Raw genomic sequence first — 19,213 nt, forward strand, 5'->3', positions numbered from 1 at the left:
AATTTGCGCAGCTCATGACACGACCTTTCCCCACACACAGAGAGAGAGAGAGAGAGAGAGAGAGAGAGAGAGAGAGAGAGAGAGAGAGAGAGAGAGAGAGAGAGAGAGAGAGAGAGAGAGAGAGAGAGAGAGAGAGAGAGAGAAATCGTAAGTTACACGCAAGCTTCTGAATTTTTTTTTTTACCACTGGCAACAAATAAATTCACATCTTAGCACATGACTACTCACTGCCATGTGTCAGAGCAACGCACATCATACTCAGACAGGGGCACATACAAACTACAAAAACAGAGAATACTACAACACTAATATAGAGTCTTCCTAACAACAAGAAACAAAAGGGCTCCAACTTGGCATCTCATACTCAAACTGCTGGTTTCTCCTACTCCTACTCCACTCAGGACCTATGATCTCCGCTGCTACGTTGGTGTAAGGGTTTACTCCTACAGGGACTCGTCTTTAGGTCCCTTCCTCAAGCAACTACGGCTGCTCCTTTGAGTCTTATCTTTTCTCTTCCTTCTCCTACGTCTCTTCTCACTTCTTCCTTCACTACTTTTCCACTTACTCCCACCTCGCCTGCTCCCACCTACCTACTCCTTCTTCTGTACCTTCTCTACACTGTACAAATACAAGAGTCAGCAGACCACGACAACCCTGCACCCTTAGCACACTCAACTCGCCTACCAGGGACCGTAGCCTTCATGTGCATCATCACGGCACCGTCAGACAGTACTCTTCCTAGCCAAACAAATCAAGCAGGTATAACTTGCTGGCCCCTGCAATTCCCCTCACTGGAAAACACAGTACTCACCTCCGGGTGTTCGCTGCCCACGACTTCACACCAACTTGCTAAGGCTATGTGAAGCCGCCATGTCACACTCATACAACGAATGAAATAAAACTGTCACTTTCTCAGCAAAAATAAGAGGAGCCTTCTGGTCGCTCTTAATCAAACAAAAGGGTATTTCTGGGGTGTGGCCAAGCCAAGCCCGCTTTTCACTTTCAGGCACAACAATATTATCTTTTTGCATTCCTCCCGCTGACCAATTGATGACACAGGTACTGCTCCCACGAGCTGACGGCTGCTCTTTCCAGGACACTGCACACCCATTCCTGCACACGGAAAAAAACTAACGCACGAGGCCATCCAAACACAACCAACCCCGGCTCCAGCATGAGCCCGGCCAACGTGCCCCTGGGCCAGCTTCATGATTCCCAGAAACTGCTCCTGCATGCAATCACTTCTCCTTATACCCAATTCCTTGTCGCTTCGAGAAGGACGGCAACTATCATCATACTCGTATACTCCTCTACTCGGGTCCGGCACCTGACAATTAACAGCAACTTGGCCACACAAAGCCCCCCAGCAACACCGTGGGTGCTTTCTGAGTAGCAAGGAAATCATCACCAGAAGCCTCACTCAGCGCTGCCTCTCGTCGCTGCGTCGTGACGCTCACGTCAGTTACATCATCACAACTCACAGAGAATGACGGATCAGGCTAGTAACGTCTCTCACAATCCCCACACCAGGGGAAGTAATACCGGCCATAACACGAGGGAGAGGGGCCCCATACAAGAGGTTATCAGGCTTACCAACCCGACCAACGCGGTTACACTCAACAAACGTGGCCACACCTAGACACCAAAATCGCCTCAACTGCTCCCTAGTCAACCTGACTCCAAAACGGCCAACCACAGGCCGCTATGTGCTACCTTCACATGTGCTTCCTTAAATGCGGATGGCATTACAAACTGGAGCTTAAAACCTCTTGTCCTCCTCTCTCTGCCGGCTATACAAAGTACTGTTACTGTCTGCAAACACTGCCTGACCCTCTACTTCCTTGCAGTCCACTCTTTACTTGGCAGGTAGTAGGGCAACACTTCCCTGACGGGCAGAACCCTCCTTGGGTACAATGACGGCGGTAGTAGCAGCAGTCAACACAGGTGGCTCACTACGCGAGCAAACAGCTACCGTGTCTGGTCCCAGCAAGGGAACAGCCTGCTCCCCGCCTCTGGTACACTCCGCAGAGGAGGAAACCGCTCCCCTCCTCCCCTGGCAGAGTTAGGAGTCTCCTCGTCCTCGGCAGTGACCCTGTTGACTGTTATAGAAAAAAAAAAAAAAAATAGGTGTTCACTGTAGGACAGCAGAGACACGGCTTTTATGTGAAGTGTGTGGGAGATGGTACACTAAACCACCCTGCCCCTGATGTGTGGAAAACCAGTGTGATTTATGCGAGTGGTGTGGTGTTCTGTTTCCACATCCTCCACAAGAACACACCTGCGACGTTGGAGATTCTGATTCTTCTGGTAAGCATTATTACTTATTTTGGCGAGAAAGTATAATAATAAAGATGAAATGACTGTCAGTCTTTACAAGTTTGAGCGGTGAGTACATCTTCCTGTACACTTGATTGAGCAGAGCGGTGACGTAGAACACACACGTCGGCAAGCGTCACAAACCAACATCCCACGTGGAGGTAGGGGAAGAGGTGAGAAAAAAAAAATCTATTACAAATAATAAATCAATAAATACAGTACCACTGCCACTACTACTATACTATACTATACTATACTATACTATATACTACTACTGCTAATATTCTTTTTTTTATTTTTTTAAGACTCACCACTGCCGGGGCCGAGTGGATTATCGGAGAATGTATTAAATTCTTCCGAGACTTCAAGTCCCCCGCTACCTACACAAGGTAAATGTCAATTTAATAATAATAATAATAATAATAATAATAATAATAATAATAATAGTAATAAAAACTGTCGCTGCTATTATTTTTTTTCCCCAGACACGCCATGAGCGGAAGCAGACCACGATGAGCGCAGGCCGCCGGAAGAACCGTGCTTAATTGATTCGAGGGAAAATTTTATGAGGAGCTTCACCAGACATCAATATGACATACCTGATCATGTAAGCAGAGATCCACTCGGTCTACTTACCGAATACAGGGAGTTCTTTATACGGGAAACTAAATCATATTTCACATCACATGCCTTGCCATTCACCCCCACCCTGAAAATATTTTCACACATTTCTCTGTTACTAGTTAAATTCTCTACCTTAGGCGAGGATGAACATCGAGTCATTCATATTGCTTTTTGAGCACGTCTGATCACCTATCAAGATATGCCTGCCCTTGTTCATTTATGGATCCATCAGCTGAACACTCGGTTGGGAAGCTTTACCGGTGAGACTGAAGGATCTGGTTTTATCATTTTAAGAGTAGAGAATTTTTTCAGGTGGGAATGAAATGTTCAATCCTGATGGCAGACATTCGTCCCGCGTTATTCAGTGTTTGGTGGCATTCAGACTTCACGCCCGAGGTGTACCTTGGAAAAGAGTTCCAAAAATATTACGGAGACGGCATGGCGGAGAGACGCACGGAAAAGTAGAGTCCTGTGACTTGGGAGAACTTGAGTCAGTTAGAAAGGTTAAATAGCCAGTCTCTGGATGTTTATACACTGACCAAAAGCGGTGAGATGTACTGTTTAACATTATCAAGAAAAGGCTTGCGCAAGTATAAAACTGTAATCCCACTCCTTTTACTAGGTGGGCGAAACATGGCTCTCATTAAAGACGTGGAGAAGCTGTAACGGAAATTGATGAAAAGCCCTCCCACCCTAGAGGGACTATCAGTTTTGCAAAATATGTTTCAGCTCAGTTCCCAAGTCTGTCAATTTGAGCGATCATAAGTGTCATTGTGACTTCATTCAAACTCTTCTCTTTCCAGGTGATACTGAAAAAGTAAAATTAAAAAATTTTGCCTACACCTATCAGCCTGCCTATTTAGCATTTTTTTTATTTTGAAACTATGATAAAACCTAAGGAGAATAGGAGTGTGAACATGAACATGAACCAATTGGCTACTCGTATCTCATCATCAATAGGTATGGGGATGTCGTGGAAAAAAGAAGTTATTTCAGCGAGGATCCCGTGAATAATTTCATTGATAGCGTATCCGAAGCTTGGCGAATCATCAAGGAAAGTGTAGTTAGCTATTCAATTAGTATGACGGCGGAGGATGAAGTCCAGTTCAAACGTCAGCTCCACTGCGAGCTCTGCTGTCAACCCTTTAATGTGAAAAACCCCCCTTATAAACATCACGACCACTCATTACTGCAAAATAATTACAAGGAGGCATTGTGCGCGCGATGCAACCTCATCTCTCTGGCGCATAATATGAGCTTTGACGTCTCCTTAATCATAAAAGACCTTCAGTTACCAGAGTTGCATGTGGACATCCTTGCCAAGTCAGAATTGCATTTATTGAAAGTAAGGATTAAGGAATTGCAGTTTCAAGACACGCTTTCCATTATGAACGCCAGCCTCGGACATCTTGCTCAGAGTCACGTGCAGGCGGGCTATGACACGCGTTACGCCCAGATGGTGAATTACCTCCCCGAGGATGTAAGACATGTAATTTGCGCTCAAAAAAACAGTTTCTTTGTTATGAGTACATCACTGACATTGGCTGCTTAGAAGATCAGCAATTGCTGCCTCGCAAAGCATTTTATGACACGCTCAAGGAGAAGGCTCTGTCACCTGGAGAATATGAACACGCTCAAAGCGTGTGGAGTATGGCGTCCTTTCGCACTTGTGATTACATAAGACTATATTGTGAGATTGATGTGGGATTATTAGCCGAGAAATATCTCAAATATAGATCATACCTGCATGAGTTTTATGGAATGGACGTGACACATTACGTGTCACTGTCTTATGCTTATGACGCTTTTTTAAAGTCGACAGGCGTTCAACTTGACCCACCTTACGACCCTAACATGTGTCACCTCATCAAAAGAAATGTATGAGGAGGCTTTGTAACTTGCATCAGACCTCACCTGCAGTCAAGCCACGAACCTGACAGCGGTCCCGGCACCTATGTGTTCTATCTGGACTATAATTCATTATATGCAAACGTTATGTGTTCCCCTCTGCCTATGGGTAATGTCAAAAAACTTTCTCAGTCAGAGATGGATGATTTTTTTGAAGTTGGCGTCCAGAATCACGCGACAGATGGCGACGTCGGTTACTGCCTGAATTTGGACACCTGCGACGTTTCCCCCGATGTGGGCCGGCCCCGGACGAGTTCCCTCTGTGCCTCGCACATATGAATATTACAGAAGATGACATCTCGCCGTACAGTAAAAGACTGTTAGAAGCTGAGGGTCGTAAACTGGGGAAAAAAATAATAAACTCGTGGGCAGTCATAAGGGACTGAAAGATCATCTCATCAGTCTGGAATTGCTGCAACTTTTACTCTCACTTGGACTGGAAATACAATGTGTCCATGCTATATATATCTTCAGACAGGCTCCATACCTGAAACCTTTCATAGAAAGGAACGTTACTCAGCGTAAAAATGAGACATGTGCCATTAAAAATCGCATTTGCAAACTGATGTCAAATGCAGTCTATGGTAGATCCATGTTATCTGAAGTGAAGTATGATCTCCAACAGATATTAGTGACAAAAAGAAAGTCTTTCCTGAAGTATGTAAGAAATCCATCCTTTAAAAGGCTATACCAATTAGGCGAGGACTGAGTCACAGGCATCAACAGTTAGAAGACGATTAAAATCAGGCAGCCAAATTACTTGGGTTACCATATTTTAGAAGTGGCAAAGAAGTACATGTACAACTTTTGGTATCGTGTCATCAAAGCTAATTATTCAGTCTAGACATACTTACAAACTTAAATGATGAACTGAAACATGGACCCATGGCAAATTTTCTCGACACCAGTAACTTTGTTTCAGATCACCCGTTTTAATGGGGAGTGGAAGGGTCAACTAAGCTTGCCGAAATCTGATACCGGATCCACACTCATCAAAGAGGCGATCATATTAAAGCCAAAGATGTATTCGCTGCTGTTGGAAGATGACAAGCAAGTATCTTGAGGTAAAGGCATTCCAACTCACCATCAGTAAAATATATTGCATCAGCAGTATAGGGAAACACTTAATAATGTCGCATGTGGGTTGGTGGATTGCTATAATATCAGGAATGTGAAAGGACAAATTTGTACCACTTGCATGCGAAAGCGTATGTTGTCACATTTTGACAACAAGCGCTTTCACGTTGATGGCTATACCTCAAGGGCGTATTATCACCCCGACAATGATCAGTGGGAAGGAGTTGTGGAGGATGAGGTTGGTGATGAAGTGGTGGTGGATGAGGAGGAGGAGGAGGAGGAAGGGGAGGAGGAGGAGGAGGAGGAGGAGGAGGAGGAGGAGGAGGAGGAGGAGGAGGGGAAGGAAGAGGAGGGTTAATGAGTGGACTGTGGCGTGATCGGGAGAGACTTTCCACGACATTATTCACATCATAATTAAGGGGTAGAGAAAGAGAGGACGCCGCTGGCAGCAGCTGCCCTTCATGTAATGTAAAAAAACATTTGCACTGACCACGTAGGCTAAGGAAGAGGAGGAAGAGGATGGGTTAATGTGAGTGGGTTGTGACGTGATTGGGAGGGACTTTCCATGACATTATTAACATCATAATTAAGGGGTGGAGAGAGACCAAGGCTGCTAGCAGCTGCCGTTCATGTAATGTAAGAACATTTGTACTGACCACGTGGCTTAAGGAGGAGGAAGAGGAGGAGGAGAAGGAGGAGGAGGAGGAGGAGGAGGAGGAGGAGGAGGAGGAGGAGAAGGAGGAGAAGGAAGAAGAGGAGGAGGAGGTAATGTAAGAACATTTGTACTTAGGCTAAGGAGAAGGAAGAGAGGGTTGAGGAAGAGGCGTGAGTCGGGAGAGATCCACGATCCATAATTAGAGGGCAGGGATTAGGATGCAGCTGGTAGGCTAGTTATGCTGTTACCTACATGACCATGTAAATAAAGGTTAAGCAATAAATACTGTAAACATATCGTAGTGTGTTTTAGTACCCCTCTGAACTTAACATGGACAAGACATTTAGATGCTGAATCTCTTCAGATATCCTGCTCGCATAATTATCGCAGGTTATACAGATTATACAAAACACACCTCTACAATAAAATTATAGAGAAATATCAGCATGGATTTAACAGAATTATTATGTGTGGCAACTCATCGCATTCGCGGCAGCAAAATTCCGCATTTCAAGATAAGGTCGAAGTGCATGAGAAAATTATTGATTCTGTGATGGATGACAATCCATATGCTGTTCCGCAAGCGCACACACTCTTGATATTAGATGATAATTTCCTCACGGCTGGCAATTCTCAAACGATAAGCAGAGGCCTTTACCAAAGGCAGACATAAAAATTTGTTATAATGATAGCGCAGAATGTCTTTCTCCACGGAAAATATGCTAGAACGATAACTTTAAATGCCTCGCGTTACATTCTTATGAAAAACAGAGAGATATTTATCAAGTCGAATGTCTGGGCAGGCAACTTTATGGAAAGGAGCGCGCCAAACACTTTGTTGAAATTTATAAAAATGTCGTGCTTAGACGAGATCACGGTTATTTGTTGTGCAATTTATCCCTGAACACACTCGAAGAAATTCAACTGTGTACGAATATTGTGAAGAAGCCGCCCTGTGAGAAAGTCTATCTGCTATGGATGAACTTTATCGGGATATAACGAATCCTGCGGCTTTAGGAGGTGTGCAAGCACTCTACAGAGGGAAAGAAAAGAGATAAGAATCTAACACTCTGCGATGTGAGGGCATTTCTGCAGAGCGTCCGCACTTACGAGTATACCCTTTACAAGCCAACACTGAAACGTTTTCTGCGGCGAAAAATTCTCGCTCCTAAACCGTCCGTCATTTTAACTTGTGATTTGGCAGATTTTACAAAACTGCACAGACACAATGGCAGCGTTCGATACATCATGTTTTGTCTGTAAGTTTTCAGCAGGTACTTGAAAGTGGCAATGCTGACAAGTAAATCCAGTCGCTGTAGCCTGCAAGTGCTGAAAAAAATTTTAGAGTCGGGAAGTTTTACAGGCGTGTCGCGTCTTTGTACCGATCAGGAATCGGTAAAAATTTTATAATCAAGCAGTGAAAAAAATATCTAACTTTGAAAGGTATTACCTTGTATTTCATTTACTTGCGCTAAAACAAAGGCGAGTTTGGCAGAAAGGGTCATCCGAACCATAAAGGCGAAAATATATAAATATCTCACGCAGAACAATACACTGATGTATATTGCCCACCCTAATAAACACATACAATCACACCCCACACCGCGGTTTGGGTGATAACCAAACACCAGCCCAGATTCACCACCTCCGTGACCTCCACAAGTCAGGAGGCAATTTAAACGAATGTATTTAAATCAGCCAAGAGGAAAGAAAGTTGTCAGTCATAAATTAGACGTGAGAGACATTGTACGCTTGCAACGTGCTTCCTGAACGCAATTTAATTTCAATAAGGGTTATACCGTCAACAATACTGAGGAGCTTTTTAAGATAAGTCGTGTGGATTACTTACATAAAATCCCTATTTATTACATAAGGGATTTGGCAGGTGAGTATGTGACCGGTGCATTCTGTAAGGAAGAATTAATCAAGTCCTCTCTTCTGGCACATTACCAGGTCGAAATATTAAGATCGAAGGTCAAGCGAGGTAAGAGAAAGTATTTCGTCCACTGGCGTGGATATCCAAATAAATTTGACAGCTGGATAGATGCGGACGACTTAGTGAAATATGAATGAGGAAAAACCATTGATATTGCAGTACAAGGATTTGGTTTTCCTCCTCTCTCACGTCTCCCCTAAATTGTGGAAGCAGGTCTTGCAGAGTTTGAATAAATGTGAAGTCAATTGCATCTCGGAAATATTCGCCAACTTTTTGAAGAAACGCCTGACGGACGACGATACCATCATTAGCCGCCTGAAAAAAATCAAGAGTGATATTCGCACTGTAGCCTTGAAGAAGACGCCCATGTACAAGAAAAAAACCATTCTCATCTCCAAACGAGGTGGTAGCATATTGGCCGCGTTACTCCCGATAGCCGTGTGAGCAATAACAAGTTTACTACAGAGATGAAAGAATATTGTTTAGTTCCTGTCTCAGTTGCCGAGAGGTGTACGTTTCAACCGGCCGGCGTCGCAGCTCCGTACCAATTTATGTCAAAACAAGTCAAGAAAAAAAAAGAAAACCACTTCCGCCGCCGGTCACCTCCACCACCGCCGCCTTCACCGCGGCTCCGCCGTCACGCGCGCCTGTTAATCCGCGTTTGGATGATTTAATTCGAGTTGCTGTCCCACCTTCCTTTAGAGAATACGGTTTATCCATCTTCAAATTATTGATAGGTAAACCTGGGATTTCATGGGATGATCCCAGTAACTTACTTCCACCATTTTCGGGGGTAAGTGTGTTTGATCTCATATGAGTACTCGGCGATGGAAAAGGGGACGCAAAAAGACTTTCAGCCAATAAGCGTCCATAATTATCACTGCTACTTCACTTGGCACAACTCCCCGCCGACGCCATTAGAAATACGGCTCAACGAAGTAAACTGACAGGCAGTGGGATCAGACACATCTAGGAAGCATATTAAAATGAAAGGCTCTGTCTTACTCTGTAAACAAGTAAGTAAATCAATAATGCATGAGTCATTGATGTGCACATGTTAGGCGTGTCAGGGGTGCAGACCCACGGATGGATAATTAATAAGGGTTATAGTCAAAAAGGTTCGTCCCATCATCCACATCCCCTAATAAATAATACGACCCACTCCCCCTATCCCTTCCCACTAACAAAGCAAAAAATAACACCTGCGTCAGTTTGAATGAATAATTCTACTACGCAAGAGGTGTAATATCGGCCAATACGTGCAAATAAAGGCCTGCGATGTCACATTCCTCCCTCACTCCCTGCACAGAGGGATCGACGTGTGGATCTACCCTCCAATTAGTCATCAAGATGAATCATGAAGATGAGGGTAAGCTGACCAACGGCGTGTTCCGCGATCGTCGCTGTTATATTGCTTACGCGGTAAATGCGGTCTCCACCAAATCGTGCGGGATTGCGGAGGACCTCAAAACGATTTATCCATATGACAATACCCATGCAGCTAGAAAGAGACTCTACTCGCTTCATCGGGCCATGGCGGACATGAGAGATGAATCAGGACGTATCAATACCCTCCCACAGGAGGCGTAAATCTCCTCCATCTGGTGGCCTGCGTGACTCAGTATGGTTGGGGTGAGGCTGTCGAGGGTAACGAGAAGGCACGACAGGCAATTGCGACATAGGAGGATTTGCTTTACGTGGAAGGACTCTAGATGGATACAAGCGTAAACCGATGTCAACACTTCCAGAATTGCCTGAAAAAGATCACCCTGCTAGCCATGGCGAACACTGGAGTGGAGCAGATTATCATCCCGGAAGGTATGGGGTGCAGAGGTCGCTGCCAGGATGAGTGGACGAATAATTACCTGCCTATGGTGGAAGGGTTGGCGAAGCGATTTCAATCTTTTGGAGTCGAAACTATTCTGGTGAGGAAGCCTGAATAAACTATATCATGTAAAATTTTAAAATAAATTTGATGTGTGTGTGAAGAAACGAGTATAAATGTATTCCTTAACTGGGATGGTCGTTATTATTTATTTTGATCATGGCAGGAGTGGAGCATTATCTGTATTTGACAAGTCTGGGCAACACTGACCACTACTCCCATAACCAGCCCCATCGCTTTGAAAACAGAATCACTCCACCCATCCATCTTGATTCAAATAAAGAATATGAAGTAGGTCTGATAAACTGCTTTTATCCAAAACAGTTCTTGGGTCTAGTGGCACGTGATTATGCCTGCAGGATTGAGATTTGGGCCATAGCCCACGTCAATGAAACACGCATGTATAAACTCCATACATACACACCTCGAACGAGCACAGAGGTGGGCGATACTGGGTATATGGTTGACGTCATTAATATCGATTTGGTCCAAGAATTAAAAAAGTAATATAAGGACTGAGTATGACCGGTATTTTGAGTGATCAATTTTTTAAACTATAATGAAAAAAACGCGAAGGGTGGAACGCGTCCTTCGAAATGCCCCACAATGTGACAACAATCCAGGATGGCTCAAGTCTTGGGCTTTGATTATTACGCCAAGTATAATTTATAAAGTTCATACGCCGAAAACGACCCCACCTTCAACCCTGCCCCTTTCCCACCTCGAATGGATTGGGGGATAGATTTCGCACTATTTAATGCGGACTGTATGTCACCGACGATATATAGCGGTCAGCATGTCAACTTATTAGAAGTCATTAGCATGGAATCCGCTGGCGGTAAAGATTTTCATAAGACTGCGTATAAATTACTCAGTAAAACTATTATCGATTCGATTGCGATTCAACTCGTGGATCAAGTTGGCTGGCCCATTCACTTTGGGAGGGGTAAATCAATTATACTCTTACTGCATATCAGACAGAAAAAATAGCCGGTGATTATGCTCGGCGTCTTATTCGTGATGTGGCGATCATCATGACGAGAGCGTTCACACCTCCCAATCGAGCGGAATATGACTTGCTTTTTATGCAAATCAAAGGCGACATCTGGGTTTTTATTCCACCCCATTCAAGAAGAGGTGTCGATCTATTTTCCGTGTTGAGCGGCTTTGCTAAAAGAGCAATTCACTTTTTCTCATGAGCACTGTGGCACCCGAAGTGCTCCAAATGGGAAAAGGTTTATTATCAGATGTTTTAGAGGGGAAACGACTTCGCGAATCATTAAGAAATAGAGGTGTCGCCGCCGTGAAGGGTGTGGGCGAAAGGATAATTCGACGTGGACGAGTAATGAAAAAGAGGAAAGTTGGATTCAGAAAAAAAAAGAGAAAACAGCCGACCAGGCAACTGAAAAAAAAGACTTGCTATAAAGCAGATATCTTCAATATTTAGCTAAGTCGTGAAGATGACTCATTATGGGCCGGATGTACAGGGGGGAGCAATCTCCACTCCCTTGAGCAATTATCTGACGGCTGAGAGTGAGAATTTCCCGCGGATGAATCGCCAGCATACCATCGAATCGTCAGTTGCTGCGAGGGGAAAGTTGGACGTATTACCCGTTAATTTAGACGATAATACTAATAATCATGTGGGGATTAACGACCCTTACATTGAATTCAGACTGCCTGGAATTCCAGGACAATTTTTGGATCTATCAACGCTGTCTCTAGAATTGCGAGTTAGCGTGGCGAAGGCAGATGGCTCGCCACTAGACGACGACGGTCACGTCGTCTTTAGTAGTGGCTTGAATAATACGATGTTTAAGTCTTGCGCTTGTTATTTTAACGAACAGAACAGCTTATGGAGTCATCCTCTTTGTTCAACTATCATGCCTTCATTAAAATGATTACAACAATCCCTCAGGATAAAATTGATTCTATCGGTTGCGTCGCCTTCTACCACCGCGATTGTGATGGATCAAAAGGCATAATCAATAAATTTGATGAAGACTGTTTCACGGGTGGGAATGAAGACGAGAAACAAATGATAAAAGATTGTAAAACACACGGCCTTTTGATGACTGAGCCTTTGTTTTCGGATATATTAAGACTTAGTCTGGACGCTTACCTACTTGACTCTGTCGATGTGAGAATTCGATTAGAACTGGCTAAGAAAACATGGATTCTCAATTCACACCAGGACACCAGCAGTTTCAAATTTAAGCTCGAGATGGCTAAGTTATGGCTTGACCACGTCACGTCCCATCTGCCCACCTTAGAATTGTTAAATAACTCCTTGATTCTAAATCCAATGCAATACACTTTCAATAGGACACTCAATAAGATGTATGTGTTAAGCACCAATCAAACGTCTTTGATGCTGAATTACCTTTCGCGCAAATCATACCTCAAAATTTGAACATGGCAATAATTGATATGGACACCTTACAAGGCGTAATTGATAAGAATGGTTTATAATTTCATCACGCTGATCTGTCACATGTACGTACATATCACTGTGAACGGGATGACCATTTATAACATTCATAGTTCTTTCCCTCATCACGCATGAAAATTATTTTACACGACTCTTGAGTCACTAGGATTGGACATGCATAATTCCCTAACATTTGATGCTTTTAATAAAGATCGGACAGTATGTTTCTTTAACTTTGTGACGGAGGAGGTGCACAATGCCATCCCTCTGGATAAATCAGGGAATCTAAGAATTAATCTGCTAAGGGACATAATCACAACCGCATCATCATGTTTTTCGCCGACACTACTGGCGTCATAGGAATTGATCATTATTGTCACGTTCGCTGCATTGTCTGCGCATAAGCCGTCATGAATGCACGTGAAATACAAGCCAGTCTAGCAGGCATCTTGGGCGATCGAGTTTATTTTTTAGGCTGTCATGACCGTCGTATAATAGAGCTGATAAATCTTGCCAGAAAACATGCGAGCCATGCGTTTCCATCTTAAATGCACTGAGTGGGTCGAAGACCATGGGTCACTGGATTACTGTTTATCTTAATTTTCAAAGTCAGACCATAGGCTATTACGATAGCTATAACTTACATCCCAAATACAATTCCGCGGTCTTACATCATTTTATGCAAACTTGTCCACATATGAAAATTAGCACATTAAATTATCGACTTCAGTGGTTGAACTCACTCGTGTGTGGCATTTATTGCATGTTCTTTTGCCTTCTACTGAGTTGGCATACATTAAAACGTGCAATGTGCATTATTCACGCCACCTTCAAAAAGCATGAATATCTATATAATTACAAAAAAAAAAAAAAAAAAAAATTACTCATACGGCTTACATAATATTTCGTAAAATGTATGCTTACGTTTTGCCCAGCTGGCAGCCGAGCGAGATGTTATAACATCTGTAAAGCGGTAATAAGGTAGATGGGGAGGGGGGGGGAGAAAGGGATCAATATGGGCTAATTGCTGACGGATAAGCGTCACTTTGCCATCGCCTCTCAACCCAGTCAGACGGTGAGGACTCATCTCCAAGAATGGAACAAGATGACAAGCATTTCATTTTGAGGACCGCGGGTAAGTACGCCATTGCCTTGTGCGTCATCAGGCAACTTTGCCATTGTAAATTACATCAACATTCTTTGCCAATGAATAAGAAGAGGGAGAAGAAAAAAAAAAAAACTTTTCCACTGTTCTCGTTTTTTTTTTTTCTTTTTGTCAGTTACAGAACGTATCTCTTTCCACTTTGATATCTATTTGGGCGATTTTGGGAGAAAGTGAAGCTGCGGCGACCATGAGGATGTCGATGTGGAGGGAGTCAGAGCCTGCAAAGAAGAAATTGATCTTTAGCGATGACGATATGTCACCGCTGCCAGCGACCTCACCTCCTGATGGCCCATCAGGACAGGAGCTGCAGCAGTCACAGCAGCAGCCACAGCTACAGCGGCAGCCGTATCCACCATCACAGCAGTCGTAGCCGCAATCTCCGGAGTCGCTGATCCTGCTGCCTGCTGAATCACAGCTGCAGCGGTCAGATGAGCCGCCTGTAGGCGATAATGAACACCAGGAGGTGAAGAAGAAGTCGCAGGAAAATAGAAAAAAAAAAAAAAAATGCCCCCTAACACACCAGAGGATGTCAGCACGCTAAAACTCACCAATGCCAAACCCGCCCCTTGTACGAAGGTGATTCCTAGAGTTATTAAAACTACGCCCGTCATTGACAGCGATGACGATGATCTTTTCGCCTTCAATTCGCAAGTGTTTTGAATGAATGAGATGTATTTGTCCTAATAAATCAATGAGCTGTATTTGCCTTAATAAAAATAAAATGTCCCATCGCCTCTGCATAACTTTTCTAATAATAATGATAAGGTGACCATCCATCATAAGTATTATGTCAGCGACCTCGCCCACACTGCGGGCGGTCAGTGAGTGAAGGTGACCGCTGCTCCTCCCGCCATCACAGACGCTTCGTCCAGGTAGACGGATCGCAGGTAACGGAACCGCGTGGGTAGTCATGATGACCTTGACCATTGGGTAGTGGCAGGGCATTGGAATATATTTATCCATCCTGAGATGGCCGGGCGGAGCCAGCGGCGGCGGTAAGATCCGCCCACGCTTCTTTGACCATCCTGGCTAGTGCATGGCGGCCGCGTGGTGGCCCATCCTATAGCCTTCAACTTCCCGATCCCGCCCAAAACAAAGGCCACATGGTCCCTGGTGACGTCGCCACCCACTTTCCTGATGCATTCAGTCCTCCTTCCCTTTCCTTCCACTTGAGTGGTGGGAGACACTGGAATGTACTGAGATGTCGGAGGGAACATGTAGTGGCAAGACTCAACCCACCGTTGCCACTCGCCGTGCGTGTGATGGGGACCCTGGCGGCAAACCATTTCTTGATGAGGACCCTGATGGCAAGCTGTCAGCGATCACCTTGCCTGGTGCGTTCAGGCTCCACATCCCTTACCATTCAATTACTTTCCACCCACCATTATAGATTCATTTAGTCATTTCATAGTCGCCGAAGGATAAGGACGCACGCCCCGCCTCTCCCTGTAACATGGACCCTGGTGACGTTAATTTACGTGGTGACGTTAATGAATGAAAGGAAAAAGGTAATCCTTTTTCCTTTCATTCATTTGTTTTATCGATTATTGAGTGGCTTTTTACAGTCTCTGCATATGTTGGAGTTCAGGGGGATAAGAAGGTCGATAAGCTGGCTAAAGAAAGAGGCGGCAACTCGTGTTGCTCCTTCCACTCCTATTCCCTTTCATGACTTATTCTCCAGTATAAGGTTGGCAGTTCTTGCCAGTTGGCAGAGCAGATGGGAACTTTTAGTTGCCACCACTAAGATGGGTGAGACAACTTCTGTAACTTTCCGTTCATGGGCGTAGGTCCATGTGCAGGAGCGCCGCTCAGAGACTGCAATGGCCCATCTCCGGTTGGGTCACATAAGTCTCACTCATGGTTGCTTTCTGTCCCAGGAAATCCAATAATTTTGTGATGACTGCTTAGTTCCCCTTACAATGCAACACAGTGGAGTGTCCCAATCTGGTGGAGCTGCGGGAACGATATTTTTTCCGTTGTCGCAATAAGGATTGCACTTTCCAGATGTCTCTGATAATTGGAGAGAGGGCTTCTCCCCGGGACAGGAGGTCCTTATGTTTCTGGAGAAGGCTGGTCTTTCAAACAAATTATAGATTACCTTTCAACTTTAGCACACATACAATAAACATCCAGGCACATACACACACCCACACACATACATTTGGAACCCTGTGTTTACCTGTCTATGGCGCGCAGCACGGTGTCTGAGGCGCACGTGTTGCCGGGGTGCTTGTAATGGTGATGTAGAGATAATTCATGGCACTGGTGATCAATCAAGGCACGAACATTTTCCACATTCACTTTTTCGTTGTCCAGCCATAATTCCATTGTTGTTGCAGGTGTACGGGGAAGCAATGCCGCAGCGCTGGCCAACGTATTGTCTCTTATCCTTACTGTGACACGAGGAGGATTTTCTGTGACATGGTGAGCAATGCCCTGCAGGAAGCTTTCATTATAATCCGTGTCTTCCACTAGTGACAGCCATTCATTCCACTTTGCGCCAGTCTCTGACAGCATGTCTATTACTTCCTTTATGGTCTCGGGACATGTTGGTGCCTCTTGTATGCTTAAGAGACCCGCCACGTGCCAGAAAAGGTTACGCAGACTCCGAAGATCTAGAGGCTGTGTCTGTGGCTGAGCAGTGCCCTGAAGCAGGCTCCTAATAGCTCCTGGTCCTGGGAGGGATTCATCATGAAGGCACTGCATGATATGTCGAGCTGCAAAGTACTCCAGTAGTCCTTTGTGTGGTGTATAGTACTTTCTTTTGACTATTCTGTTGATGATGGACAACCGCAGAGTGAAGAAGGCTCCCAGGACTTGGTGGCTTGGCAGATCCTCTCTCTTGCAGTAATCCGCCAGCCACTTGGTGTCCTCATCTGAGAGGCTCAGTCTGTCCTGTAGGAGGCCTTGTAGCGCCAGTTGGTACACCTCTTTCAGCACTCTTTTTATCCTCGTCCTGAGGGTCTCCTCTAGTTCGTTCTTTCCCCATGTGGGGTGCACGGATATTCTGTGGTGCAGCTTTTCTGTGCACCACTCGTGGATGTGGGTGTACAAACTAGACTGCGTAATTTTTGTTGTGATACAATCTGGATTGTCTTCAAATAATGTTACCAGGAATAATAGGTTGAGGGGAAGCTCAAACAAGGTCATATTGCCTTGCTTTTTCATGAACTTTCTCAACCTATCCTGATTTGTGGAGGTGGAGTATTGGAGTACAAACTCCATCCTCCTAGAGACAGGAATCCCTTCAATAGTTATCTGGGATTGCTTATAGTCCTGTCGCGTGCGGGCCAAGAACTGGTCCACTCGCTCTGGTCGTGAGGCAGCAAGAATGAAGAAATTTCTGTTATATTTGGTTGTATTCAGAATATTATTGATGAGTTTTTCGGTGGTGCTATTCAGCTCGTCGAGACCATCGATGAGGAACAGCACTTTACAGTGCTTTAAATAGTTAACGAGAGGCTCATTAAACACTGACAGACTAGACGGGAGGACCAGGCCCAGGAATGTCTCCAGATCTTCGGCATCTGTGTCCCGGCACAGTATTCTGAGTACAATGTCGTACTCCTCTAGGTGTTTGATGCGGCGGTCACACTCTTCTTTGAGCCATTCCGACAACATGAAAGTGAGCAGGGTGGTCTTCCCACTCCCAGCAATGCCGCTCACTATAGCAAGGCGTGGCCTTTGGTCCTGGACAGGCTGCGAGGGCTGTGGGCCCTGAGGCTCTGTTGTTAGAACTTTTAACAGATCCAAGCAGTCAATATCAAGATTCTTTGGTTGTTCTTTAAGGATAAGTTTTGAAAATATGGGCTGGATGTGGACCCGTTCTTCTTGGGATCCACTGAGGAATGAAAGAGGGTCAAAATATTCAAACTGTTTGTAAATTTTTCTCAGATGACTCACTGACTCATCCTTAAAGAAACAGAGGCGTTTATTAAAATCCATCTGTAAGATGACTTTTCCAGTAAAAGCCTGCAATATATCTTCCATCTGCCTTGTTATGTTGTCTCTGATGTTTGTAGTCTCAGGGTCAGAGACTCCGTACTTGTCCTTGACAGCCTGAAGGGATCTGTTGAAGAGGATCTTGAGGTCACTGATTTTTTCCATGAAATGTTGTTCGTCTGTCATCTGCGGCCTCTCGTGCACACATTCATTTCTCTCTGCTTTTATTTTCGTGACAAGGCCCTCCATCACATTATCATCTTGCCAGCGTGTATCATTGAGTTCTGCAACATTTTCACAGGCCAGTCTTATGCACTTATGAAGCAGAATTATATCAAAGCTCTGGCACAAGGGGTCATTAGCCATCTGATTTTTCTCAGTGCGGGTAAACGCCCTCCTCTTCTGCTCACCATTAAGCGTGAGGTAGTTGGCCGTCGAGGTGTATGGGAGGTTGATCAGGTAGTCCAAGAGAGTAACAGAGGCGGTCTTCTTTGTGCCGTAATTCAGAACGTGAGAGAGCACGGCTGCTCCCGGACCCTCCAAGATGCACAGCAGCTTGAGACGCGAATAATCTACTGTCGCGGCGGCGGTGGCGGCGGCCATGGCAGTGCTTCCTCACCAGGGCTCCTCACACTCACTGCCCTGTAATGGAGTGGAGTTGTATCGTGAAGCAAACAACTGTATATACACACACACACACACACACACACACACACACACACACACACACACACACACACACACACACACACACACTATTATATATATATATATATATATATATATATATATATATATATATATATATATATATATATATATATATATATATATATATATATATATATATATATATATATATGATGACGGGATGGGACAGTGCATGGACCAAGTGAGGAAGGTCAGATGGGTGGAGCCTCAAGGTTTAGTTTTTGAGAGCGATGAACCAATCATAGGAAAACAAAAGCCTTCACCTGGTGGGGAGGTGATTATATAGCCCAGGAGTAGCCCAGGAGTTTACTGCAGCTCAGGCCCGGTAAATGCAATTAGGTACGCACACATACATTATATATATATATATATATATATATATATATATATATATATATATATATATATATATATATATATATATATATATATATATATATATATATATATGAGTTAAGCAGGGATACACCAAACTTCCTCCTTTATTCATTACAACGTTTCACCCTCACAGAAGGGATCATCAGGCAAAAAAAAGTATAAAGATTTTTTTTTTTTATCACACA

General features: G+C 44.3%; 1 protein-coding gene across 5 annotated transcripts in view; it reads right to left on the reverse strand.

Annotated features, from left to right (window-relative positions):
- LOC135095504 (uncharacterized) overlaps positions 1-19,213 on the reverse strand; it is a 189,083-nt gene that overhangs the window by 138,569 nt on the left and 31,301 nt on the right. For all 5 annotated transcript variants that reach the window (XM_063996363.1, XM_063996366.1, XM_063996362.1 and 2 more), the window contains exon 2: positions 16,177-18,581. In XM_063996363.1, coding sequence (XP_063852433.1) covers positions 16,177-18,542 — 2,366 coding nt within the window. In that variant the 5' untranslated portion in view covers positions 18,543-18,581. The remainder of the gene's footprint in view (positions 1-16,176; positions 18,582-19,213) is intronic.

The sequence above is a fragment of the Scylla paramamosain genome, chromosome 49 (assembly GCF_035594125.1).
Source record: "Scylla paramamosain isolate STU-SP2022 chromosome 49, ASM3559412v1, whole genome shotgun sequence".
In the NCBI taxonomy this organism is placed as follows: Eukaryota; Metazoa; Arthropoda; class Malacostraca; order Decapoda; family Portunidae; genus Scylla; species Scylla paramamosain.